Genomic DNA, 26,207 nt, shown 5'->3' with positions numbered 1-26,207 from the left:
TAAGAGCTAATGTTTGAGGCCACTCTTGGAGCTCTAAATATCCAGGACATACATTTTCACAAACAGAACATTTTTTAAAGAGGTCCTGTCTTCTTAAAAATGTAAGAGGTGTATTTTTTTTTTAACTTTTCAACTATTTTCATTTAGAATAATCATTTAAAGCTCTTCATGAAACCTAGAGGTTTTTGGTCTATAGCCTGGTAGAGTTAACAGTAGAGAAGAAAAAAAATAGACTATTATTTTTGAAAGAATAACTTCTTTGGGGGTTTTGCTTGGGGACATTTAAAAAATATCATTAGTCACAGACCAAATGGGAATGGCATATGAGATTAGCTATGCTTGAACCCTTCTTCTGTAAGTTCTAGTTTTTGAAAAAAAATTCTCAAATCAAATGGAATGAAATGGGGAAAGGAACATCGCCTAAATACCAGCAAACAAACAACATGTTACTTACACGAGCACCATCCCTGCCAGTGCTCCCCATTTCACCTCGGAGTCCAGTGTCACCCTGGAAGTATAAAACAAGAGCAATTTTTTTTTATTTTCAACCAAATTTTTTTATTAAGAGGTAGCGTGAAGTGCTTTTACAGACTCTGTGATATCATAGTTAAGATCTTGAGCAACATCACTATTCTGTACCATTCTACAGGATGTTGAATGAGGAAAAGAACTCAGCGCCCTTTCTAGATCATTGCTGAACATTTCCGTTCACTTGTATGAAATCTAATCAAGCAAGGTACAAATTCACGTGGGCAGAATGGTAAGGCACCATTACAATGGGCTGCAGTCAGTGCCTGATGACTTTTATGGCATAACTAATGCAGCAGCATGGTTGACAGCTGTTCAATATAGTTTCTTCCCATTAATTAGGGCAGGCTGAGGCATTATTGTTAGTGGCATTAAAATGAGCCTCATGTATTACTCAACACCATCTGTTTGCATGAAATTCCATGGTAGCAAGGAATTCTGCCAGATTAGTGAGTTTAGAAATGCGTAGGTACTAGGTGGCAGAGGGGAATTCAGATAGATAAATATAAAAATGCTGCCATGACACCTGCCAAGAATTGGAACAACCCAGGGCATCCTTGTGCACTGTTTTTTAGCTAGAGTTCACCAACCCTGTGTGTTAGGGTCCCACACCAAGAGGTACCTTTTCTCCCTTGCCACCAGGTATGCCTGCAGCGCCTCTCTCTCCTGGGAGTCCACCAGGACCAGGTGGACCAGCATTGCCTGCAGCACCAACGCTACCAGGTTCACCCTTGAATCAAACACATGTGAAATCAATTATTTCAGTGGCAAAAGGAGAAAATGAAGAATGAGACACTCCAAAGAATTCCAATTTAAGCATTTAAGAGGCAGGATTCTTGCCTGTCTAGAGACACAAAGGGGTGCTTTGAATGGAGGGAGGACATAACAGAGGGAGATGCTATATACGACACTGTGACTGATGAGAAGATGGTAGTGGGAGTGGCTGTGATTCTCCTATAACTTGCTTTCAATCTTTTTAAGTAAGATAGGCACAGAAAAGAAGAGGCTAGGACAGCAGGAGGCAGAGAATGGATAATGTTTACCCACAAATGTTTTTCAAGGATGCCGTAATCCAGAAAGGAAACATGGAAAGACGCCTCATCAACTGGATGAATGTATGCATTCTAGTCTCTTGAAAGACTATGTAACCAACTAAAATGGAGTGCTGGTGAGTCCAACCCATAGTGATCCAATAGGACAAACTAGAACTGGCCCACAGGATTTGCAAGGTTGTAAGTCTTTCCTAAAGTGGATTATCTTATCTTTCTCACATGGAGTGACTGGGGAGTTCAAAGCACTGATCTTGAAGCTAGCAGCTAAGAGTTTTAACTACTACACTACTGAGGAGTCTGTAAGAAATTCCATTTTTTTTTTTTAAAGAAATCCCAATTTGTATTTTCATTTAAAACAATGCAGTTTCAAAGACATAAAACCCACTGACTAGCTTCTGGACTATATCTCTTTGAAAGTACTTCTGTTTTCACAGAACCAAAATTTTCCTTCTTATTTCTTCTCTAGTGCTCAGTTTTTATTCTTTTCTGCAATAATGTCTGTCTACTTATGAAAATAAGATTTCTGCAGATGATTTTTACATCCTCTCCACTCCTTGGTGGTAAGAAGAAGAAGTAATATGAGTTGCACCCTGTTTGTTTTGGTAGCTACAGACAGTTTTGGAACTTTTCAATTTTGTCTCAGGCTTCTGTACTGAGGTAAATATACTCTACAGTTAATATTTATCATCACACATCTTCTCACTATTAAGGTTATATAAACAAATTTACATTTAAATTTGAGGACTATGAAACTTTATTTTTGTGGGATACTGAAAAGGTAAACTTTGTGTTCTAAAATAATGTCTAAATTCATACGCTGCTTTTAGAAAAGATATAAGGGAAAAACCCCATACTCATTGGGAACTCTGACAGCCTTGTGACACGAGTTATGCTGCCAACCCAAAGGCATGTGGTTTGAATCCACCAGCAGCATCTCCTGTGCTATTTATTATCTCTGAAAAACCTGCTGGAGGGTCAGCTTTGTACTGATCTGACTCGATGGAACATAACAACAATAAGAAAACATTTATATTCACAGAGGACTGGGATTCTCCCCCCACACAAGCTTCCGCTGGCATAGCTGACGTTCATGAGAGTGATTGTTATTTATTTAAATGGAAATGATCATAGAACTGGGCATAAACAAAACTATTAAAACCCTTCTAACTGTAAAGGATATATTATAAAGTAGAATGGATCAAACCCGTAGTCACCATGTAACAAAGTTTTTACCTTGTTTCCATCAGGCCCTGGGGGGCCAGAAGGACCACGGCTTCCGATAGACCCAGCAGGTCCAGCAGCACCACTCTGACCTGGGAGACCACGCTCCCCCTGAAATAGAGGTCGGGAATAATGTTACATCATCACTTTCAGACTATTTTCAAACTAGATTTCACACTTGTTAAGCTGTGAGTCTAGCTCTACCACCTGTTAGCAAATTAGAATTTTATTTCCAAAAAAATGAAAGGACAGGATCAGACAATATCTGTTTTCAGTCAGCTATGATGGGCTCTGACTATAAGTCTAAGATTTTTTTGCTTCTAGAGTATACAATTTCAACTTTGGATCAATTTCCTTTTCTTTTTTGTCTTTTCAGATAAAAGATCCAACGACAAAAATAGATGTCAGTTATGTGTAATATTCGAAGAGAAAGACTGTGTCATCTCAGCTGAATAGCAATACTAGCTTTAGATAAAATCAGTAGTCTTATATCTTTATCCTTTTATAATAATCATATACAATAATGATGTAACAGTTACAATGTCCAAGAGTGTACACATACACACACACACACACACACACACACACACACACACACATACATTTTAAATCTTCATCTAAGTATCACTATGACACAGCAGAGTATTTATTAAATTGGTCTGTAATATAATTGGACCTTGTCATCAGTTGGTTCTAAGTAGACCTGGTGGTTTAGTGTGTTCTGTGTTGTGCAGAGAAGCAAAGAGCAAGCGATTTGAATCCATAAGCTGTTTCTTGGAGGAAAGATGAACAGTATCCTCCTGCAAAGATTTATAGCCTTTGAGACCCAATAGAAGGTTACTATGGGTTAGTCAGAGAGTTGGATAATGACTAGGGAGGATAGAAGGAGAATTGATGCCTTTGAGCTGTGGTGCTGGAGAAGAGTATTGAATGTACCATGGACTGCTAGAAAAACAAACAGATTCATCCTGGAGAGGGCTAAACTGGGCTGCTCCTTGGAAGCAAGGATTCTGAAGCTTCATCTGGCATACTTTGGACATGTTGTAAGGAGAGACCAGTCCTTGGAGAGGGACATCATGCTTGGGAGGGTGGAGGGACAGTGCAGGAAGGGAAGGCCCTCTAGGAAGTGGATTGATTCGATGGCTGGGGTAATCAGGTTGGGTGTGTCGGAGACAGGAAGATTGGCACAGGACAGAGCAGAGTTTAGGGCTGTTGTACATAGGGTCATTGGAGTCACAAGGGACTCAATGGCACATAACAACAACAATGGGGTAGAAGTGATTCTCCGAAAGTAGGCTGGGTTTTGCTGTACCTTGGTACTATGATCCAAACCCAAACCCACCGCTGTGAAATTGATTCCAACTCATAGTGACCCTGTAGGACAAAGTGGAACTCTGTTCTGTGGCATTTCCAAGGCTGTAATCTTTAGGGAAACACACAACTACATCTTTCTTGTGCCAAGCATATAGTGTGTTCAAACAACTACCTATAGGGAGCTGTTGAGTGCTTTAACTACGGTGAATAGAGGGGCTACTTTGCATCTGTGTTAATGACATTAAACTTGTTTGGGAATCCTGTCTATATAGAAGCTACTATGTAAAAGAATACATTAGGGATAAATTAGGTATTCTAATGAACAGAGACAAAAGAAATCTATTTAATGTCTTTTCCCTTATAAGATCAGATTTATAATTTCAGCATTAGACTGTGAGCACCGACACATACTACAAAAATGGACTTTCACTCTTAGTGAGATACTATGTTCCCTTGCCTCAGGCTATAGCATTATCATGGTGTGTATAAATCACTAAAATAAACATTTATTAGGTCATTTATCTTTTAGCCATTTGCTTTTCCATATAGGGAAAATGAGCAATTAAACAAAAATGTTGACAAATAAGTTAGGAATCTTATACTCTCTGCAGATTACTTTTTTTAATACAAACAACTATTAGAAATTTATTGCAAGATCATTAGTCGCTTTAAGGAGAAAGAGTTGCTTTTTTAAAAGAAAAAAAAAACAGGCTAGAAATTGAAGAAAGTGAAATGACACTTACTCTTGGACCAGCAGGACCAGGGAGACCAAATTCACCATGGAGACCCTAGGTAGAAGATGAGAGTAAAGGCAAGATGGACTCATTCAGGTTATGATAATGAAAAAAAAATGTTTTGGCAGTGTGAAACAGTCTTTGTCTCCACAGGTACATAGGTGTATACCAACTCTTAAGAACAAGACAATTATCTTGTTGCATATGGAAAATACAAAAATGTAAGAATTCACTGATATTAGAGATATTCCTATTTCCTGGTTATCAGCAATTTGAATCTGCCATTATTTAGTGCAGTGTTTTTAAAAACCTGACAAAATGGCCTATCTCCTTTGATGATACAATAAATAATAATGAACAGTATCAGACATTCCTTATTGTAAAGCTATATAACAGACTGTGTTCTTAATAGAAATTATCATATTCTGCACATTACCTAGTTAATTGTATACCCAAGTGTATCCCCTTTATTACTGACCAGCTGTCTCTTTAATGTGCCCCACTGTTGACAAAGGAAGACTAGGCCACAGAATGTAACTGAATTGGGGCACATTCATCACAATTACAGGGAAAATGACTCAGTGCTCATGCTCTGATTGGGGGATAGCAGTGTCATGTCTGAATGCCAAGAACAACATTAAAAGCAATTTTTCAGGCTCTAGTTTGATGGAAAACCAGTGTATTTATTTTTTGCTCTATGGGGAAGGAAATAATTTGTGTTTTACTATTACCAAGAACAATACAACAAATAAGGTCATTAAATGAAACAGTCAAGGATAGGTTTTACTTTCATGCTGTGATATGGTTCATTCAATCTTTGAAACAAAGTAGTGTGATGGGAAATAAAGAATGTGGCTTATTCTTTCATTAGCTACAACGTTTTCATAGGAGATTATCTGTGAAGTAAGAAATATGAAATTTCTTTTTGGATGTTATGACTGAACTCCAACAGGGCATTATACAAGGGAGCTTTTAAGTTTAAATGAACTTAAGATCACTTGTTTTACTCACCCTTTCTCCTGGTTTGCCAACTTCACCAGCTGCACCTGAGGGGCCAGGTAGACCCTAGATGAAAGCAATAGAAATCTCAAACTCACAGATATATTTCCAAGGATTTACTAATAATTGGGCTTTGGGGCGATCTAGCTAATATCCACATGACCACTTTTTGTTAATTATAGCATTACGCCAATGTTTGTAGTTGGGGGGGAAAAGAATCCTTTACTTCTTTGGTTCTGACATCATGTTCCCATGGTGAGGGGAGAGAGAGACTGTCACAGAGTGGGATGGTCTGATCCAGGGCAGTATTTGACTCACTTGGAAGCCTGGAGGACCAGCAGGGCCTTGCTCACCCTTGCCACCTTGGACACCCTGAGAATGATAGGAAAGAAAGTATAAATAGAGATGCATGCCACTCTTAGTGTCCATCAAACTAACTTTTGGAGGTGGAAAAGAAGAGAATCATTTTGAAGAAGCTGTTACACTTTTGTGTAGAAAAGAACTGGAATGGGAAAACTACTCACTTGTGGTCCAGGAGCTCCCTGGGCACCATTGTTTCCATCAGGACCTGGGGCACCCTAAAAACAGTCAACAGGAAAACATGGTTACCTGAGAGCCAAGAAGGTGCCTAAGAATCTGATACATCATTTCCTTAAAGCAAGCGTGTCATTTTAGCATTAATTTAACTCATTATGGGCCTCCTGCCAAGGCCCAAGTATTGTTTAGCACCTTCTCACATGATTTAAGAGAAATCCACAAATGGAGGACAATTTCCAAGACTCCCGAAATGTAACTAGCATATGCCCATACTCTTTTAATCACAAGAAGAAGAAATAATGAAATCAATCTTTGGCTTAACATACATTCTGACTTGCAAGAGTGTGCACTGCCTTTTAAATGTGTGGTTTTAAAAAAAGACATTTTGTGATAACAAAACAGCCATACGAGATGCTATTTTACAAAACATGGTGAAATAATTTTAGATGGCTTCAAATTACTTCAGTGTGTTTCTGAGATGAGCACAATGTGAACAGCAATGGACAAAACTTAGACTTACCCGAGGGCCAGCAAGACCTGCATGACCTTTTTCACCATTTTTGCCAGGATCTCCCTACAATAAGGAACCACATACACAAAATGAATAATAACCTTACACAATTTTTGAATCTAAATTTCTTCCTTGCTTTTTGTCTTTTTGCAATGCCCAACCATGGAATTCTGGCTTTAAAGGCATGTCTCATTATCAAGTGGCCCGACATACAATAAGATGGGCACAGCTATTATCCCTGGGCCTGCAAACACACTCTGACGAGGAGATTAGAGAACAACTTTAAATGTGGTAAGTTTTTAAACCCACCTTGAAGCAGACTAGACTGGGTCAGGAGGGAAATATTAGAGGATTGCTGAGGTAAGAGAACAGTGCTGAGGGAGAGGAGGTTCTTACAGTGGGGCCTTTGGGTCCAGGGAATCCGATGTTACCAGGCTCTCCTCTTGCTCCAGCAGGGCCAGTTGGACCAGGTCTGCCATCAATACCTGGGAGACCCTATAATCAAAGTTAAAAGCTTACTCAGTCTCATGGCCTGACATGATGCTGCCATGTATGTGGTAAACTAGAACAGTTTTCTAAGTGCATTAAGCTTCTGTAAGTATTACAAAACTGTGGTTTTTCCAAACATGATGGCTGCCTGCATGCATACAGAGAGTTCAATCCCATTTTGCATGTAACTTCCTGCTTTCCTCCTTCTTCCTAAGTCCTTGTCCCCAGCTTCAATTTTCTCTGCCATGTTTTTCTTCTTGCTTCTCCCCTCTCACCCTCACATTCATTTGGACTCTATAATCACAAACTATTACTTTGCATTCCCAGCTTATGTATGTAGCTATTTATTTTCAATGTATTCACATATAAATAACACACAAAATAGACTTGATAAGGGTGCAATAAGTGTCCTTGAAAACACAATGGAAAATGAGCCATACTTACCATAGGACCTTCTTTACCAGCTGGGCCAACATTTCCAGGGGAACCAGGGAGACCCTAGAAGACAAACAAGGATGTTTTCACAGGAGCATGTTAATTCATACACTTGAGGTGGAAATGGCTCATAATCTCAAAAAAAGGACCTTTATCCCTTTCTTTGTTTGTTGTCTAGGATGGGTCAGTAGGGATATTAACCACTAGTTTAAAGGTCTGAAAAGAATACGAAGATATTTTTTATTTCTACTTTTTTTTGGTGTCTTATACTGAATTGTAACACAAGGTCTGTTTACAGACCAAGAAACTATTAAACAGTAAGCAATCTATTCTATGGACCAAATGTGTCATATTATTTGCCTCATAATAGAAAAACTAATACTCCTAGTAAATAATTTTCAGAGTAATTTTTATTGCTATATTTTGGTTCTATAGTACTTGTTTATGGTGAAATTACAGCTGATATTCATCTATAAGAAATAATAGGGGCTGAAAAATTACTCTATTGCTATGGATTAGAGTATCTACGGATCTAAAGGTCATTTCTCCATAGCTAGTGTGGTTTGGAATACATTATAGCACTTTCTGATTGCTAGAAAAATGATATCACTTATGAATCTAATAAACTAATAATGTATAGTCCTAATATATTTCATGAACACCTTATATAAAGCTCACAAATTAAGATAAAAGATTCATGCTGATAGGACAGCCAACCTAATTTGGACATATTAACACAGACCTATTCTTCTGAAAACCTCATAGCCATGGACTCATTAGGAACAAATAGAAAATTTATGAACTAAACAAACACACAAATATATCTACTGAGCTTTAACAAAGTAAAATGAGGAATATAGCCATTAGCAAGCCTACCAGCAAATTTACTTTTGATCTTTTTATTACCTTCAAATATTAAGCAGCTTATTTTACAAAAAAATAAAAAGGAAGCAATGCCAGATGGACCTTGATCAGAATCCATCTGAAACTTACTCGGGGTCCCATAAGACCAGGCTCCCCAGGGCGTCCAGAGTCTCCATTGGGGCCTCGGACACCAGCAGGGCCAGTTGCACCACGACTACCAGGAGGGCCCTGTTTGAAAAAAAAAAAAAAAAAATAAGAAAGGTGAGGCGTGAAGCTATTGGCACCACCTCCCAATCAGAAATATTGAGTTTCCTTTTAGGAAATAAGTGACAGGCAATTTACCATGACACCAGCTCTACCATCAGCTCCAGGGAGACCACGAGAACCAGGAGTTCCCTGTAAGAAAGGGCATGCAAATCAGAGAATTAGATGAGAATCAAACAAAGTAGATTTTATCAAAACATATCATGCTTGTGATAAATCTAGATTCCTCTTAGGGCCTCTCCCCCTCCCCCCCCCAAAAAAAAGAATAAACCAAAGCACTTCTTCATCTAAATCCCAAAGAAAAGTAGACAAGGATTCGGAAAAACTAGTTCAATACTTTTTCCAGACCAGTTTTATACAGAAAGCTGACAGTTACTCATTTAATAAAGGAGATGGGAAGCATAATGCTTCCTTGGCCAAGGAGAGAAGCTCAGTGATTTTGACCAATTCACAGCTGAGGGATTCTATCATCTGTCTCTAAGTACATTGGGGTGTCAGGAGCACTTGGAATGTACCCTCAGGCCAGCAGGTCCAACTGGACCAGCAGATCCAGGTTCACCAGTAGCGCCTCGCTTTCCTTCTTCACCACTGGGGCCAGGAAGACCTTGGGGGCCAGCAGAACCCTGTTTAATGAAAAAACAATAGAAAGAGAGTAGATAAAATAGATTTTTGTACCACATCCAGTGGATTCAAAAGTAGTACCTCCAGAAAATGATGGTTCTTAGAACTACTTACAGGTTCACCCTTGTTACCAGTCTCTCCTTTGGAACCAGCTGGACCAGGCTCACCCTAGGATCCAAAACAAGTCAGTGGTCAGACAACATATGTCAAAACTCTCTGGTAGATAAAGAAATCTCCTGGCAATATTGACAGATCAGAAAAAGAAGAACTCATATTTGCCAAGAAATGTGACCCATTCATATTTAAATGAACCATGGGGGAACGTCTTGATGGAAAGTACAAAATTGATAGTGTAGACCTTTGTATTCTTTACCTTCGGATGATGTTCTAAGAAAGCAAGCGGGGGAGCTGTGTGTGTATGAGTGTACGTGTGTGCATGCATTATATGTGGGTATGTGTGACTTTTACTTGACTCAATGGCACCTAACAACTGCAACCACAACGATGTATGTATATGTAGGAAATATAAAATGAAAATGCTAAGGAAGGAACAAGTAACACTAATACAATTACAGGAAGAAGCCTAAGTGGAGATGAGGTGACACTGCAGAGGTGGCATTTCAGAATGACGAAGGCTACAGCTATGACCACTTACAACAAGTCCTCTGGGACCACTAGCACCAGCAGAACCCACAGGACCAGGAAGACCACGGGGTCCGGGGAGACCAGGAGCCCCAGCAACACCAGGCAGGCCCTGGGAAGAAAAGCAAAGCCTTCATCATACGGTAACTGATTGTTGAGGCAGCCCTTGTTGAAATGCTTTTGAAAACTACAGCAGCACATTCAGCCACCCCGGATACTCACAGAAGCACCCTTAGCGCCAGTAAGACCATTGATTCCAGGGTTACCCTATTAGGAAAAGAAAAGGAGGAAGTATATAGTTAATAGAAATATTTCTGTTCTCTGACCTGATTTCCACTTCCTCGCTGCCTTCCCCACTCTTTTTTATTCCACTTAATGAGGTTCAGAATTTAACAACAGTTACTTACAGGAGGGCCAACGGGGCCAGTAAGCCCAGGAAGACCAATTTCACCACGAGGACCCGCAGGACCAGAAGGACCGGGGTTACCAACTGGGCCAAGTTCACCCTACAAGAAGAAATAACACTGAGCAATTGACCGGGAAATAATGAAACTCCTTGTTCTATTGTTTTGAGGATGCTGGTGGGACTTCTAAAATTTATTCAGGACTGCAGTAATTTCCCTTACCTGGTTTTGTGCTACGCCACCTGAGTCTGATTTTCTGTTTTGCTAATTAGTTATACTGTCTTGTGTACCAATGCCACGTTTTGAAATGGGAGAGACTCTAAATCTCAGCCAGCTAGTCTCAACTTGATTGATGTTACATCCTAGAGGACTTCCACGAAATCAATTTCAGTGTTGTCATCTCCACTGAACTCATAGTGCTCAGTGCACAGAGACAGTCTACATCAAATTGAGGGCATGGGAACTGGTCACCCTATAACCACTTCGAAGAGAGGGACTAGTTAAACTAACTATTCTAGAATAATCTATCCACAAACAGTTACCATATTGCACACTATAATAAAGTGTTTACCAAAGGTAATGACGATGGTCACTATGTGTTTACCTTGGGACCAGGGGCACCAGGAAATCCTGGAGGGCCAGCAGAACCAATGGGGCCCTGAAATCAAAGCAGAAGGTGGTAAGACATTTCCTCCTCACAAACAACAGCAGCTCCAGAAGGCTGAAGTATTTTAGAGAGGCCTGGTTTTCCTAAATACTGACAGAAAACAGACAGCTAGTCTTTGTTACAAGGTTCTTATCAAAAGCAAGACAGTTAGGGTATCTAAAGTAAGGGTATATTTTGCTTTAAACTAACTAAAAATTAGAAATTCTATGGCTAATACTTTGACATAGAATCCTTCAAAATAAGCCTCATAGAACATTTGGTAAGTGTCTGAAGCAATGCATTTTGCAGAGAATTAATAAAGACAAGCTCTTATTCCATGCTCTCAACCCCTCCAAAATTCCCTGGGGTTAAAACTTACAGCAGGACCCACGGGTCCTACGCTTCCATCACTTCCACGGGCACCCTATGAAAAATGAACAGGGAGAATCAAATGAAGAATTCAAGGGCAGGTAATAGTTTTTCAAAGGGATTAAAACAGAATAGAAATGGGAGCACTTACAGCTGGACCAGGGGCGCCGACACGTCCTCTCTCACCAGGAAGCCCACGGGCTCCCTAGAAGCAGAAACATTTTCAATGAAATCCAGAATGCTAATTTTGAAAAAGTCACAGGCATCATTTGGTTTGTCCAATTTCCAATACGCGTTAGAATCACTAGAAACAAATAGGTCTTGTTCTAATTCCAACTAAAATGTAATGGATTTCAATTAAGTATGCAAAAGTCTATTAGAAAAATATCAAAGACTAGAATGCCAAGGGAAATGGCAATTAGCAAAAACATTAAAGAAGTTCCAGCTAGCGAAGAGTGAACACATTCTGTTTTTCCAACAAAGTAACCAATACTTACTGTTTGACCTGGAGTTCCATTTTCACCAGCAGCACCTGGTTCACCCTACACAGAAAAGGGTGAATGAAGTGTTTGATCATCATATGTATAGATTTTCCCCTACATAGTACCATTTTTACTCCATTAATTATCATTTAACTATTTATATATTTTATAATATCTCTTATACATAGATACTGTTTCTCATCAATGTCAAATGTATGAAATTAAAAAAACAACCACCAGCTACAATATGGATTTTTAGATAATGTCAAATATATTTGGTCCTGGGAAGATGTGGTTCCCTCTCCAATTTTTCTCTCATGATCTTTCTTGCATCTCATTTAGATGAAGCTTATATATTAGAAATAATATAAAAGTAAATGGCAGAGGACAGGTAGGCATTCAATATAATCATGTACAATTATTTACAATTATTTTAAACATCCTACAGTTTTGTTTTCAAAAAACGGGAAAAAACAGGGGACCCCCCCCAAAACCCCCTGGATTTTCACAATATTTTTAAGGATTTTTGGTTTTTTATTCACTGTCTATTCTGTTTTGATGTGGGAAATTTTAGTGGGGAAGTAGTACACAACAAAACTTTCCTTCAGAATGATCTGATTTTGATACAGAAAAACATGTTTCAAGAGATCACTGAAGGGTCTTCATTTCCAGGACTCTTTGGGAATAAGCACTACAAAGAGTAGTGTCCAGTCCAGCCTGTTCCTTCCTTGACTACTGGGAGGTATGGCATTGGACAAGTCACTAGCCTTCTCTAACCTCCATTTCCCTCAACCTGCACAATGAAGGCTTCTCCAAGGCTCTCTGCAGTGCTAACATTTTATGATGCTGTGATTAGTAGCCTGAGCTATTATATTAGGCTCCTGGGAGAATGAGTTTGACCTTATCCATTTGTGTGGCAGCTGGAAAGTTAGAACAGATCCTCCATATTCATGTTCATTTCTGGTCCCTCTAGTATTCGTTACTCATTAATTTGTAATTACGTTGGTATTCACTTTAATATCACATTATCTCCTTAATAAGAAAGGGAACATTTTATAGTTGAAAACACTGTCATAGAAGAGCCTAGCCAAGAGATAACACACTTCTGAGACTTTAATTACCTAATTAAAAATTTTTTTTGAGTGTGCACAGATAAATCACAGGAAAGAGGTTGAAAAGAGTGTTGTGACATGAATGTACCTAGCTAATTAATGCATGGCAAAGGTGAATTTACAGTTTAAAATAACACATCATATGCTAATATCTGATCATGTGCTTATTTACTTTTACTCTGGCTGCAGAGATGGATTGAAATTAGAGAAGGAGGAACATAAATGGAGGAAGTAACTCTTATTCATGTCAATTGTTTAATAGGTACTGAATTAAACATATTATGCGTAAATGGTCTTTTGTCACAGACACTCATAGTCCTCGTTACTGAGAGATTTTTAGTAAAGAAGGATGAAGTAAGATGCTTTTTAGAATATATGTTGTTGTACTGTGGATCCTTGAGTCAGAACTGATCCATAGTTGACCCTCTAGAGGCTTTTCAGAGGCAGTTAATCACAAAGGAGGAGACTGCACATCCTTCTCCTGTGGAACAGCTGGCAGCCGGTGATTTTGAACCTCGTGCCTTTGGGTAGTGTAGCTTCTTATCACTGGGCCACCAGAGCTTCCTGTAGGTTGTTCTATTCATATACCTTTTGGTAATAGGGTGTGGGGCATTTAAAGTAATCATTTGAAAAACTTACCTTCACTCCTGGTGCACCAGGCTGTCCCTTCAATCCATCCAGACCATTGTGTCCCTGAAAGGCAAATTTTGATTATTCCCGTACTGTTATACTCCTGTGTTCTGCCACTGTGTAGCTTTATAGTTAATCTCTTCTGTGATGAATCTAGTCTCCATCTCAGCTGATTGGTGTCCCAGCATTCCAGCTCCAGGTAAACTTACTTTTGTTGCCCTAGGGAAGTTCTTATTCTCTCTGCTCTTGTAAAGGTAATTAAATAAGACTAGATGCTCCTTCACTGCCAGTCCTCTTTTAACTATTTTATAATTGAAGGAGGTTGTAAAAACAGATTAAGTCATATTCATTCAATAAGGTTTCTTAATAGGAATCTTCTGACTTATCCTGGGAAACCTCTCCCTATTTGTAAGTAAACTTATTCTTGAACTCTCCCCATCCTGGAACTCTAGGAATTTGAAAGTAACCATGTATCATTCATTTTTATTTTTCATAAAAATAGTCAATATTTTCTCTATTCTGGGGAAATAAATGTGCTCACCCGAATGCCCTTGAAGCCAGGCAGTCCAGGGGTTCCAGGGAAACCACGAGCACCCTTAAAAAGAGGCACAGAAGAAGATGCATCACACTCTTGTTATTAATGAAAAGTTGAGGTTTCACTAAAGTTTTTCTTCTCATCCAACTCTAAGTTTGAAGCAAAACCCTAGGATATTAGATAGAAAGTGGCAGGAAAGAAGGATGAATGGGAACAGAAGCAAAACCCTGGGATAGTAGTCAGAAACAGACAGGAAAGAAGGATCAAAGGGAACAGAGAAGCCAGGGAGGAAGTTGGAAGAATGCTATTACGTTGACAGGACTGCATGCAAAACAGAATGTATATAATCTATTGGATGAAAGCTAATTTATCTGTCATTTTCATGCATACTACCATAAAAATGTTAACCATTTCCCAAAGATCTAAAACATTTTTAAACACAGAGCAGGCAGTGAATATGCTATCATGTGGCTAAGTAAGCCATGGTATCAGAGAGACAAAGTTCCATTGTTTCTAGTATGAATGCTATCATTAATTTTGCATGATTTGCATTAATAAACACTGTATGCATTCATTATTAAGCTTTTTATCATACATCGTCAATTACAGTTCTAGCATGTAGGACATCTCTGCTGTCATGTAGAGAGATGCTCGTTTTAACGATTTGATACTCAGGAGTGCTTCGATATTTGGACTAGATGAAGTCCCTCTGGACTTAAGAAAGGCTCACCTGTGGTCCAACAACTCCTCTTTCACCAGGTCGTCCAGGTTTTCCAGGATGACCCTAAAACACAATGAATCAAAAACTGTCAGATAAAAATGTGATATGTTGGTTTTGACAATAAGAGAAAAAGATCTCACATAAGAATGTGTAGCCAAGTAATATTTAATTAACAACACAATTTCCTTAAAAACAACCAACTGATTTAATATTTCATCACCATGGTATTTTCAATATGTGGAGAGTTACATCAGGCTTGCTTAGCTTTTGGCAAGATCCTTAATGTGAATGTAGAATTTCTTGTTTGTAGTAGGAACATTTAAATGGCATTTTGGAAGAGGTTAGAAATAAATAACTTACATCTTCACCAGCCTTGCCTGGAGGGCCAGCAGGACCACGAGAACCTGCAGGTCCCTAGGATAATGGAAGAGCCATCATTTAGTTAAGGATATATTGAGAAACTTCTTAAAATGTTAATTACAAATGGAAAACAATGGACTCACAGTTTGACCAGGTTCACCAGGCTCACCAGCAGGTCCATGGAAACCTGGGGGGCCCTATAAGAAAACATATCATGTCATATATACTCTAGACATTACTTAATTGTTTTTAATTAAGGAAAGACACAGGCTTTTGGTACTTACAGGGGGTCCAGCTGCACCTGGAGGACCTCTAGGTCCCATTAAACCCTGTAAAGATAATAGGCATAATTAACACTGATTTGTTGCCATAATTTTGATGAGGGTCATAGCTTAGAAGTTCCAAATGCATTTTGTGATAGACAGACCAACAAATCTGCCCTGGTTTTATTTTATAGACTTTGGCTTCTCCCAAGGAAGTGTGTAAGGACCCAACTCTCCTTCACTCTTTCTCTCCCTTTACTTCTCCTTTCTCCTAATTCAGAGCAGCATAGCTCAAAGGTAGTCATAGTTGTTCTAACGTTGTGCTCAACTAAAGATGTTCTAATGCAATGGCATGAGTCTGTCTTTGCACAAGTTCAGCATACACAACTAACTTCTATGTAGCTGATGAAGCTTTTCTATTTGGATTTCTTGATCATCTGCCATCTCCTCATGGCATACACAGCTAAGAAATGGATACTTTTATTGGACAAGGAGCATACATCAAAAAGGATCAGAAGCCTGTCTTAATGCTTAAAGACAGGTTTTCATAACTTTATATTTCTATTAAGGGTTGTGGTGACTGATGAAAATGTAAAAAAAAGTGAATGTCTTGAATAGTGAAGGAAAAAGAAAACATCATTGAAACAGGACCCTAGAAGATTCTATTACATGGTATTTATGAAAAATATGGCCCAAGGGTAGCATTAGTATTCTCATTCTTCTCCATTCTGTAGCACACAAGTCAAAAAGCTTACTGGTGAATGAGCTAAATACCCATTCTTGACTCCTCTTTGCAGTAACCAATTCCTGTGTCCACTCCTCTATGGCTGCCTGACTTCACAGGGTTTAGAATACTGCAAGTATGAATCTGGAGTAATTTTGTTCCAGACACATCAACTCATGGAACTTGGTAGTCAGGTCTGTCCTAGTGTATTAAGGCTTCTATTGAAGTATTAGTAATTTTATTAAAAAATCCTACTACTGGAATCATAAAGTTTATTTGTTAGGTTTTCAAAATTGATTTGGCATTCAAAGAAACTGTCACTTTTCAATCATAATCATTTCAGGTACACATTAAAAATAATTTTCTTTGACATCATGAATTTTAAATCATGTTTGCTCACTGTCTCCCAGAGTGTTGGCAACAATTTCATTTACATAAAAGGTAGTTTATTTTATGGTGGCTGCAAGAAAAAAGATGATTGCTCATTAATTCAGAGAAGAACCCTGCGGGGTTTTATAGTATTGATTTTCTAACATGGAAAACTATTTTAATACTTTATGGTGGCCTCTCTCCCTTGTTTGTGAAACATATATCTGTTGAATACATAGGTCTGAACACATATGTGGATGTACAAATTTGAATTATATCTCACTGATATTTAATTGTAAAATACCCTCCTTTCTCCTCTCCAGAGAGATATGCCAAAATCAGGGAAATCTAAAATTCATATTAATTTTCCAAACTTATGCAGGGCTTTTAAAAAAATACAATTCACTGGTATTTTACTTTCTCTCCAAGTTGCTTCTTAAGATAGAAGTATTACTTTAAAGCTAATGTCCAGCATTAACCGAATTGACCAATTTAAATATCCAGTATAAACAGAGACAGGAAAAAAAAGAACTCCAAACTTGACTTTTTTTATTTCAGACAGAAACATTTTGAATTACCAGAAAATGTTAGGAAATAGAAACTCATCAATTAAAGGTAAATTATTTCTCAAGTGGGAGTTTGAATTTAGCTTTTTGGGGACCAATTATTAGAATATCTTCTTCTGAAGATAGAGCATGGAAGACATTGTCCAGATAAAAATTTCTTTAAAGATTATGTTGACTTTGAGGAGATGAATACTTTTGCAAATATGTATTCCTTCATGTTTCATCAACCTGATATTTTTACCTTGGGTAATTTCCTCCTCTCCTCTACACACACACACACACACACACACACACACACACACGTACATTTACGTTTTGCATATGTATATGAGCTTTCACCATATCTTCTAATACAAATTAAATTTACTTTCTAAAGATCTAATAATATATCATCCTAATAATTTTGGGCATTTTTCTAAATGTTACTCAAACTACAGGAGTATTGCTAGTATTTCTTCTCAGTGATACCAAAGCTAATTTTTAGTCATTTATTTATTTATAATTAAAAGACAAAATTTTATCAAACAGGATAAAAGTATTTGTTATTTGTTGAGAGTGGGTTAGGATTTATCACATTCATTGCTATGTCCCAAATTCATTGTAAGTTTGGAGTACTGAAAGCATTAATATATACAATACACATGTTGAATGAATGAATGAATGTTTACTCAAACACTATATCTGAGCCATGATGTTAAATATCCAGAAATTGTGCCTGGTGGTTAGTTAACCATCTATATGTCCTTTTGAAAAGACACGGATTGCTCTCTGTACAAGAAACAGGATGAAGTCAAACTTGTTAATCCTTTTAAACAATAGAATTTAATAGTTCTGTGTCTCTAAAGAGTTGTTTTTCCAAAGAATGCTAAGTAATGTTTTTAATGAAACAGAGTGGTCACTTTTTGAATTAAATTCCTATGTCTAAGTTCTGGCTATTATAGGATATACCAGAGGCCATTTTTATAGAAATGTGTTTGCTTTAGATATGATATAAGGACCTCTGTGGGCAGAGTCCATAGCACAGAGCTCTGTGAACTCAAAGGATGAGCTTCTCTCGTGCTTGGGACCCACCAGCAATTCCTCAGGAAGATAGGCCGTCTCCTCTCATTGATATTTCCAGGTGTAGTGTCAGAACTGACTTAATTGTGCTGTATTTGGTTTTTTGAGTTTAGACAGAATATCTGATTTGAATACAAACACCTAATGAGGCAAGTGTGTACAAGTAATTGAGCTTCTTCACAGTTACACATGTAGAAAAACAGAACAAGAACTGTTGCTTTTATCTGCTCTCATTATGCAGCTGATAAATAACAATGTACATTGTAGCATGACGGATTCTCCTTTCATACACTCTTTGGTTAAGACAAAAAGATCTAAGCATACCATTGGTCCGGGGCCAGCTCCAACACCTTTTCCATCATATTGAGCAGCAAAGTTCTGGAGGGAGGAGAAAACAATTTCAATAGTTACCTGTCATATAGTACATTTTCTTATTCCATTTGTAAAGATATTTTGTTGTTTAAAAGGGATTTATGTTTTTGATATAAGGGTTTATGAAGAGTATTTTGGAATTAAAGATTGAGAGAAATTCCTCCAAAGTCTGAGTAGATGCAAGTTCTAATTTTACTCCAGACTCACGCTGAAGTGGAGAGAGTACCAGTCTTATTTTGGAAAGCCTTGCTCCCTGTACCTTCACGCAGAGGGGGAAGAGCTCAAGATCAGTGAAGGTATCTTATTAATTAAGCAACATTCCAGAGGTTGACCTTACATTTCCACTGTTGCCTACTGGCCATAAAACAAGGCTAGCTCACCTTTCCTCCCCACTCTCCTCTCCACGCCTGCCCTCGGGAATTTCCATAGGAGTACAAAGAGTTTTCAGGTTTAAAGGAAAATGAAATTAAAATGACCATTGGAAGATGAAAAATTTTAAAAAATAGTTCATAGTAATAACGTTACTGTTAAAGATCTTTCTTATGGGGGTAGATCTATTAAGGAAGGTACTTTTTAATGTGTTTAGTAGATAAGCAATCATAATAAGTTTTTTGAGAGAGAAAGGTCTTATTTCACTGGCATACATTTGGGGATTGGAATCTAGTTCTGATTCATAATTGCTAACCAATTAAGCAAGTATGTTTTCCTTCCTGCAATGAGGCCATTTGGCACTCATATTATTGTTAAAGACACAAAGATAAAAGAAAATATTAATGAAAAAGGGAAATTAGTTTCAAGAAAATTAAACCTAGAACTGCTTTGAATGTTGGTTCAGCAGACGTCAAGTCAAAAAGAATAGACGGGTAGGGTTTTTGCAAAATTGCTGAAGATCAGGGATTTCACTAATTCAATCTAATCAAACTCTTTAATAATGCAACACCTCTTATTTGTGCTCTACTGATAAAAGATATTAAATCCCCAAATTAAATAATGACTGTCAAAGCTGCTGCTACCTTCACTGAACACAAAGACTAGTCCTGTAATTGACAAGGATTCACAAAGACATCGAGTAGACCAGACCTTCGAATGAAGAAACCAAAGATATGAAATAGGATATATTAGATCAAAAATAGCTTATTTCTTTCTTCCAATAGAAATGTAAGAAACTAAAATTAGTTAAAAGTTAATGAGTAAAGACAACTTACCCCGCCGAGACCAGGGGGGCCAGGAAGACCAGGTGGGCCAGGAGGGCCTGGCATGCCGTCCTCCCCATCTTTACCTGGTGGGCCGTCAGGACCCTGCCATATGAAGAATGAAACACTAGGTTAGGGTTAACTACATGAACAAGGCATAGGAGACTGAAGAATATAAATGCCACTATCGTTATTAAGACCTTTCCTAAGAGGGCAAAGTTAAAATGAAATTATGACCTGGGTCTCTATGTGAAGGAAGATCAGCAACTAAGGTGGAAAAAAAACAAAAACCCACAAAAAACAGGATAGAATCATTCTTAAAAAGTTTCTCAGTCACAGTGGAGCTCCAGAATTCAAATAAAAAGAAAAGTTAGAGTTAACATTCATGAGTCTGTGAATGCTGTATGTTTAACTTTGCAGTGTGATGCATTGTGAATATAGATTGCCAGTTTCTGACTGATGAGCTTATTCAGTGGTTTAGGTATATTATGCCTGAATAGCAGATGGGTTAACATAACCATAAAATACTTTCATCAAAGTTTTGAAAGGAAGTTGTGCAGATTTCTCACCTCTAATATTATTTATGTATATATTATTTATATTTATGTAGGGCATTATCTATTTAAAAGGTGGTGTAATTATCTGGATACAAAAGAATCTTAAAAATTTTTTGGTCTTCTGTAGTTTGTAGTATGTGGTTACTCAAATTTCAGTCACGTCCCTTCTGCATACCTTTTCTCCACGTGGTCCTCTATCTCCAGGTGGACCCTACAAAAGACGGAGACAACACAGTAAGAAATGGCTGAGAACTTCCACTGAACACACAAACTGGTCTTCATAATAATCCATTGGTAAGAGAGATCTAGGCACAGTAGTGAGCCACAGTGCTATGAAATTGTTTCTATAGGATGGCCTATGGCCTACTGCATTAAATAAAAATCCTACAGGGGGTGGGGTTTGGGGAGGTGCGGTGGGGGGGATTGTGTACCAATGAGGGAGTTTTTCTTTTGCTTTTCAAGGAGAGGAGCAAACGGGGGGGGGGGCGCGGGGGGGAGGTTGCGGGGGGAAGGGTGCAACAATGAATGAATGGAATCCCAAAATCTCTGTAGATGTTCATTGAAATGAAAAATAAACAACCTAAATTAAAAAAAAAATCTGTATTTTTAAAAGGTAGTATTGGAGGCTTACTCCAGACATTAAGCCTATCTACACAGTGTTATTTTAGTAAGGTAATCATTAGAGATTGACAGGTTTGTTACAGTTACAGAGTATATTTAGCTAAAATCCTTTAAGATAAATTTTCTTTCTCTTCTTGGAGAGAAGTCTCCTTTGCGTAAAAATACACAAGAGGTTCAGCTGTGAATTTGTTCAACTCCACAGCTCTAAGTTATTTGTTTTATTACTGAATACTAGTTTGGGCAATATACTGACAAATATTTTTCTTTTATAATATAATAAATTTTGTTATATTAGAGATAATTTCTAATAATTTAGTATTACTCAGATATCATTGGAGAAGTATAGGACTCTTACCTTTCTTACAGTTGCCTAGAAAGGAATAAGCAAAATATTGTGAGAAAAATGACATATATAAATGTCCCTCTTTTCTGCATGATACATTTACTATCATCTTAATATTCCAAAGTAAATATTTACACTTTAGCCACAAAATGGAATATGTTATACTTTGAACCAAATACATAGATACTTATCTGTAATTATGCCTCAAATTCAATTCATGAACCAAAAATTTGATCCTGACATTCTCGCAAATTACTTCAAAGACATTACAAGATTCTCTAATTTAATGAAGTCCTCTGCTTCATAATAGTTGATGTTCAAATTCAAACCTGCACTGGAATTATTCACTCTCTATTTCTGTGTATACGTATGTAAATTGTCTTATTCAGTAGCTCCACCCATTCAGGAAATTGGGGTGGGTACTTTCTAAGGTTGCCAAAAGGGTTTCCAAGTCCACAATGCTTTACAATTTTCTAGTGACTCCAGATTGGTCAATACCAACTCATCTCAAATATTCTGTAGCCAAAGATATAAAAATAACTTTAAAAAAGAAGAAAAAGAAATAATTTTACTCACCGTTCCTAAAGCTGTAGAGAAAAGGAGAAAGAAGAAAATAATAATTAAAGATTAGAATAATATTTCATTGATTTCAACTTGAAGGCAATCAACAACATCAACAACAGTAGTAGCAAGTAGTGACTAGACTAGCTCATACAGTTGAGTTGCCTAATTAAAGGGCTAAAAATATTTTTTTATTAAGACTATTGAAATAATTTGGAAATTATGCAGGTCAGAAGTATGGCCAGGAACAGCAGGGTGATTCGTTTGCAATATTAATATGTAAATACATTTTGAATGAAAGTGTTAATTATTTACTAATTCATAAATGCCTTGAAATATTAATGTGTCTGAAGGATATTGCTAATTCTTTGTAATTAAGTTGGTAAATTGAACATATGAATTGCTGAATGTTAGGCAAGACTAGTGGACTGATGAGGGAATAATTTTTAATTTGGCTTAGAGAATTTTTAACACATAAAAATCTAAAAAGGTCAATTAAGAAAGTATTAGAACTTAAATAGGACATTGAAACTGCTTAGTACTTCACTGAATTTATACTATTCTTCATGCTTTTTCTCCCCAAAGGTATTATCTTCAAACCATGAAGAAGAAAACAGGTTAATTCAGAAACCTGAATTTGGTGTAAGTTGGTACATTCAAATCAGGTAAGGGCATTTTATCAATATGTATCACTTTCATTCTTGAGAAATGACTTGTTCTGCATAGATACGGATTGTGTGTGTTAAAGAATTTGAAGAAAAATGGTAAACTAAATACATTTTTCCTTTGTCATAATTGCTGAAAGTTCTTAAAGAGTCAATCCCTTTCCTATCAAATAAAAATTATAGGCTAACGTCAGATACAAGTGTAGCCAACCTTGCAAAAAAGACAGCCTACCCTTAAAAATGGCTCTAATTGGATGGTCAAGAAGTGTATCATTTGGAATGAAAAATATCTGTTGCAACAGCAACATTCAACAACAAATTCTGCAAAGTGGCCTATATCCAAAACCAACATTTAAGGACAATCTATGCGATTTACACTAAATTACAAAAATTACATGTTTACTTCATTGCATGCATCAACCGTTGAGTATCATTGAGTTGGAACTGACTCAAAGCTGATCTTTCAGTGCATTTTTAGAGACAGTTAGTTGCGTTGGAGAAGATGGCCCATCCTTCTCCCGCAGAGCAGCTGGTGGTTTCAGATCATGGATGTTTGGTAGCCTACTGCTAAAAATGGCACTGCAAACCCAGTGGCACACGGTTTGAATCCACCAGCTGCTCTGCAAGGGAGAAAGATGGGCAATCTCCTTCTTGTGATTAACTGTCTTGTGGAAAACAGCTAGAGGGTCAGTTATGGGTCAATTTCAATTCAACGGTACACAACAGTACACCAAAAGGAAGAGTAATTATTCCTGGACTTGATTAACAGATGTCTATATTAGTTTAGAGATTTGTTTGCTAATTACTCAGAAATAAGCCAGTTTTTGAAGAACATGTATTTAGTACTGTTTGACCAGATAAAAATTTGAGATTGGCCTTTGTGCCTCCAAACTTCATAGGTTTGAGTGTTCTGGAGGTTTTTTCCCCTAAGCTAATTCTCCTCTGTACCCCTCAATCATCATGAAAAGTGAACATTTGCAATGTGAATACGTTTGATGCAGTTACCCCATAATCGCTATGGACAGGAAAAGTGTATGTGCACATGCGCGCGCGCGCACACACACACACACACACACACACACACACACACACACTCACTTCTAATTCAATAATGATGTAATGGTAGATAGCCTCATTGAGATGTGTGTTTTGGAGTGTTGGGTGTGGTTAGAAGCCATCAAATCAAAATCTCTGTCTAGTAATTAGGTAGACATTTTCAGGACAAAAGCCCGAATCATTTTCGCCATTCTACTTTGAAGATAGAAGTCTGTTCAGAAAACTTTGTGTTGCTACGTAGTCTAATTAGTTTAATTGCATTTTACAAAAGGTTCAGTTGGGTTTGCCCAAGGTTGTGGGTAAACTAGTGGAAATCTTGGGATGCTGCTGCATCTCTTGAGTCTAAGACCAGTGTTTACATTTTCCAACTTGCTGTTTTCCGATCATATGATTATTACTGTGAAGAAGCTGAAGAACTTTGAGGTCCAACAAAGGCACTGATCCTATAATGTTACTCTTTCCCTGACCAGAAAATGAGTTGTAAAGTTAATTTTACTTTCCAGAATGCATACCTCCCAAGTATCATCCATTTCATTCTTATGCTACACTGAGTAACCACCAGGAATTATGCCAATAAGAAATGGACAAAGTCTGTGTAAACCTGTAGAGTCTTCAATGGAGGCTCCATTAAGGCCTGGTCCCTTGTACTTTCATTTTCCACCCTGCAGAGGGCGCCTTATAATCATTATCACTATCACCATCATCATCACCGCCCAGATCAAAGTTCTTAGAGATTGGGGTTTATATTCCTAAATTAAAGGACTGTCTAAAGAAGGCTGTCCATTTTATCAAGTGGACATGATTGAGATTATGGGGGCGGTTGGGCAGACCCCCTTCATTTTATCAATTGTTAATCTCACCTCTTTGTGGAAAATATTTTTGGCTGCATTCCAACTGCACTAAACAGAGGATCACAACAAGTTACTCTCTCCCTTTGTGGCAAGAGAAAAAGTTCCCTAACTTTTGAGAGCTGAGCCTTTTATGTTTCCATTTTAAAAGTCATGTCCATTTTTCTCATGAATCCCTGAGTTTTCCACATGCCAGAGCCTTCCTTCACTCCAAGCTAGAGAAGGACTTTAAGTTTCAGTTTCCTGTCTCAGACCAGGGTGCCCCTCCATCTAACTTCTCTCCCTTCTCCCCAAATAAGTGGAAGGCACTTACATTGGCATGTTGCTAGGCACGAAGTTACTGCAAGCAGCAACAAAATCCGCATGTCCACAAAGCTGAGCATGTCTATCACTCAGACATGCAGACTCCTTGTGTCGCAGAGCCCCTGGGTCACCGGTGGAGGTATCACCTGGCGGGCGCAGGCATGCAGTCGTGGCTTGTACCTCCAACTTAGCAGAAACCTCCTGCCGCCGTGGTGCTAAAATAATAAAGCTTCGATCTGCCCTATTTATACGGCAAAAGTTTCCCTGGCCCGAGGGTGCCTCCAAAAGCGCGTCCACCAATGAGAGAGCTGGGGCCGGGGCCCGGGCAGCCAGGGCTGGGAGGAGACTGCGGGGGCGCAGAGGAGGGAGCGCAGTGGGGAGGGATGTGGTCACGGGGCTGTCTTCTTAAATTGGTTCCATTCTTTTTGAGGACGTGGACACTTTTGAGGCTTGCAAGGGGAAAGTCTGACTCGAAGTCTGCATACCTCCGCCCTCCCCATCCCCCCCGCCCTCCCCCACCCTTCCCCACCCTTTCCAAGTTTGGAAACATTTTTGGACACGTCGAAGCGCTCTGCAGAAACCGATGAGGGGCATCCGCCCCGCCAGGGTGAAGCCCTCCAGGCCGAAAGCTGCGTGCAGGGCCTGAGCCTGGCAATCAAAGCAGGAGCTGTCCACCTTGGGCCTTGCTAGGGGCCTCAGGCAGCCACCTGCAGAGTGGAGGGGCACAGGCCGAGGGACACGAGAGAAGGAGGAGGAGGAGGGGGAGGAGGGGAGACCCGACTGCGTGGCGAGGCGTGCACGCCACCCTCCACGCCATCAGGCCCGCCCTCGACCATGGCCCAGCTTTGGGGCGTGGTGCTCCCACTTTTTCAGCAATGAGGTTTCCTTTTTCTCTCCTCTGGGTCTGGGAGAGAGGGGAGTCCGTCTGTGAAGTTTGGGTTGGATTTGGAGGACGCCTACTGTTGGAGGGTGGGAAGATGGGAGCAGGCTAGCGGTGGCGTGGCACCCAGCAAGAAGGCAGAATGGGCTTCCCTTCCTCCCCACCCCACTCGCCTAAGCCATCGGGAAGTCCTTTGGCATCTTCCCTGGCCTCCGTGGAGGCTGATTCTAAGAGGTGGCTTTGGAGATTGCCTGGCTCTGCTCATGAATGCAACAGTCAAGGAATCCGAAGACCCGTCTTCTGTGCTCGCTTTATCTTTTCTGAGAGTGAGGTGGAGAACCCGCTGCCCTCTGTTCC

The 26,207-nt window shown here is 38.7% G+C and overlaps 1 protein-coding gene across 1 annotated transcript in view; it reads right to left on the bottom strand.

Annotated features, from left to right (window-relative positions):
- The window catches only part of LOC102850881 (collagen alpha-2(I) chain-like), a 37,603-nt gene extending 12,553 nt beyond the window's left edge, over positions 1-25,050 (bottom strand). The window contains exons 1-31 of the mRNA XM_006891475.1: positions 24,943-25,050; positions 20,749-20,784; positions 20,029-20,121; positions 18,776-18,829; positions 15,755-15,799; positions 15,614-15,667; positions 15,471-15,524; positions 15,120-15,173; positions 14,396-14,449; positions 13,864-13,917; positions 12,128-12,172; positions 11,782-11,835; positions 11,641-11,685; positions 11,220-11,273; positions 10,619-10,717; positions 10,434-10,478; positions 10,225-10,323; positions 9,684-9,737; positions 9,464-9,571; positions 9,027-9,080; positions 8,814-8,912; positions 7,830-7,883; positions 7,293-7,391; positions 6,906-6,959; positions 6,373-6,426; positions 6,167-6,220; positions 5,861-5,914; positions 4,859-4,903; positions 2,814-2,912; positions 1,151-1,258; positions 455-508 (exon numbers count right to left, since the gene is read on the bottom strand). Coding sequence (XP_006891537.1) covers positions 455-508; positions 1,151-1,258; positions 2,814-2,912; positions 4,859-4,903; positions 5,861-5,914; positions 6,167-6,220; positions 6,373-6,426; positions 6,906-6,959; positions 7,293-7,391; positions 7,830-7,883; positions 8,814-8,912; positions 9,027-9,080; positions 9,464-9,571; positions 9,684-9,737; positions 10,225-10,323; positions 10,434-10,478; positions 10,619-10,717; positions 11,220-11,273; positions 11,641-11,685; positions 11,782-11,835; positions 12,128-12,172; positions 13,864-13,917; positions 14,396-14,449; positions 15,120-15,173; positions 15,471-15,524; positions 15,614-15,667; positions 15,755-15,799; positions 18,776-18,829; positions 20,029-20,121; positions 20,749-20,784; positions 24,943-25,050 — 2,037 coding nt within the window. The remainder of the gene's footprint in view (positions 1-454; positions 509-1,150; positions 1,259-2,813; positions 2,913-4,858; positions 4,904-5,860; positions 5,915-6,166; positions 6,221-6,372; positions 6,427-6,905; positions 6,960-7,292; positions 7,392-7,829; positions 7,884-8,813; positions 8,913-9,026; positions 9,081-9,463; positions 9,572-9,683; positions 9,738-10,224; positions 10,324-10,433; positions 10,479-10,618; positions 10,718-11,219; positions 11,274-11,640; positions 11,686-11,781; positions 11,836-12,127; positions 12,173-13,863; positions 13,918-14,395; positions 14,450-15,119; positions 15,174-15,470; positions 15,525-15,613; positions 15,668-15,754; positions 15,800-18,775; positions 18,830-20,028; positions 20,122-20,748; positions 20,785-24,942) is intronic.
- Between the last annotated feature and the right edge of the window lie 1,157 nt (positions 25,051-26,207).

Source organism: Elephantulus edwardii, unplaced genomic scaffold, assembly GCF_000299155.1.
Source record: "Elephantulus edwardii isolate Elephantulus edwardi_28Jun2011 unplaced genomic scaffold, EleEdw1.0 scaffold00098, whole genome shotgun sequence".
Taxonomy (NCBI): Eukaryota; Metazoa; Chordata; class Mammalia; order Macroscelidea; family Macroscelididae; genus Elephantulus; species Elephantulus edwardii.
Note: the sequence above shows the minus strand (reverse complement) of the source record. Positions and strands in the feature narration are given on the sequence as shown.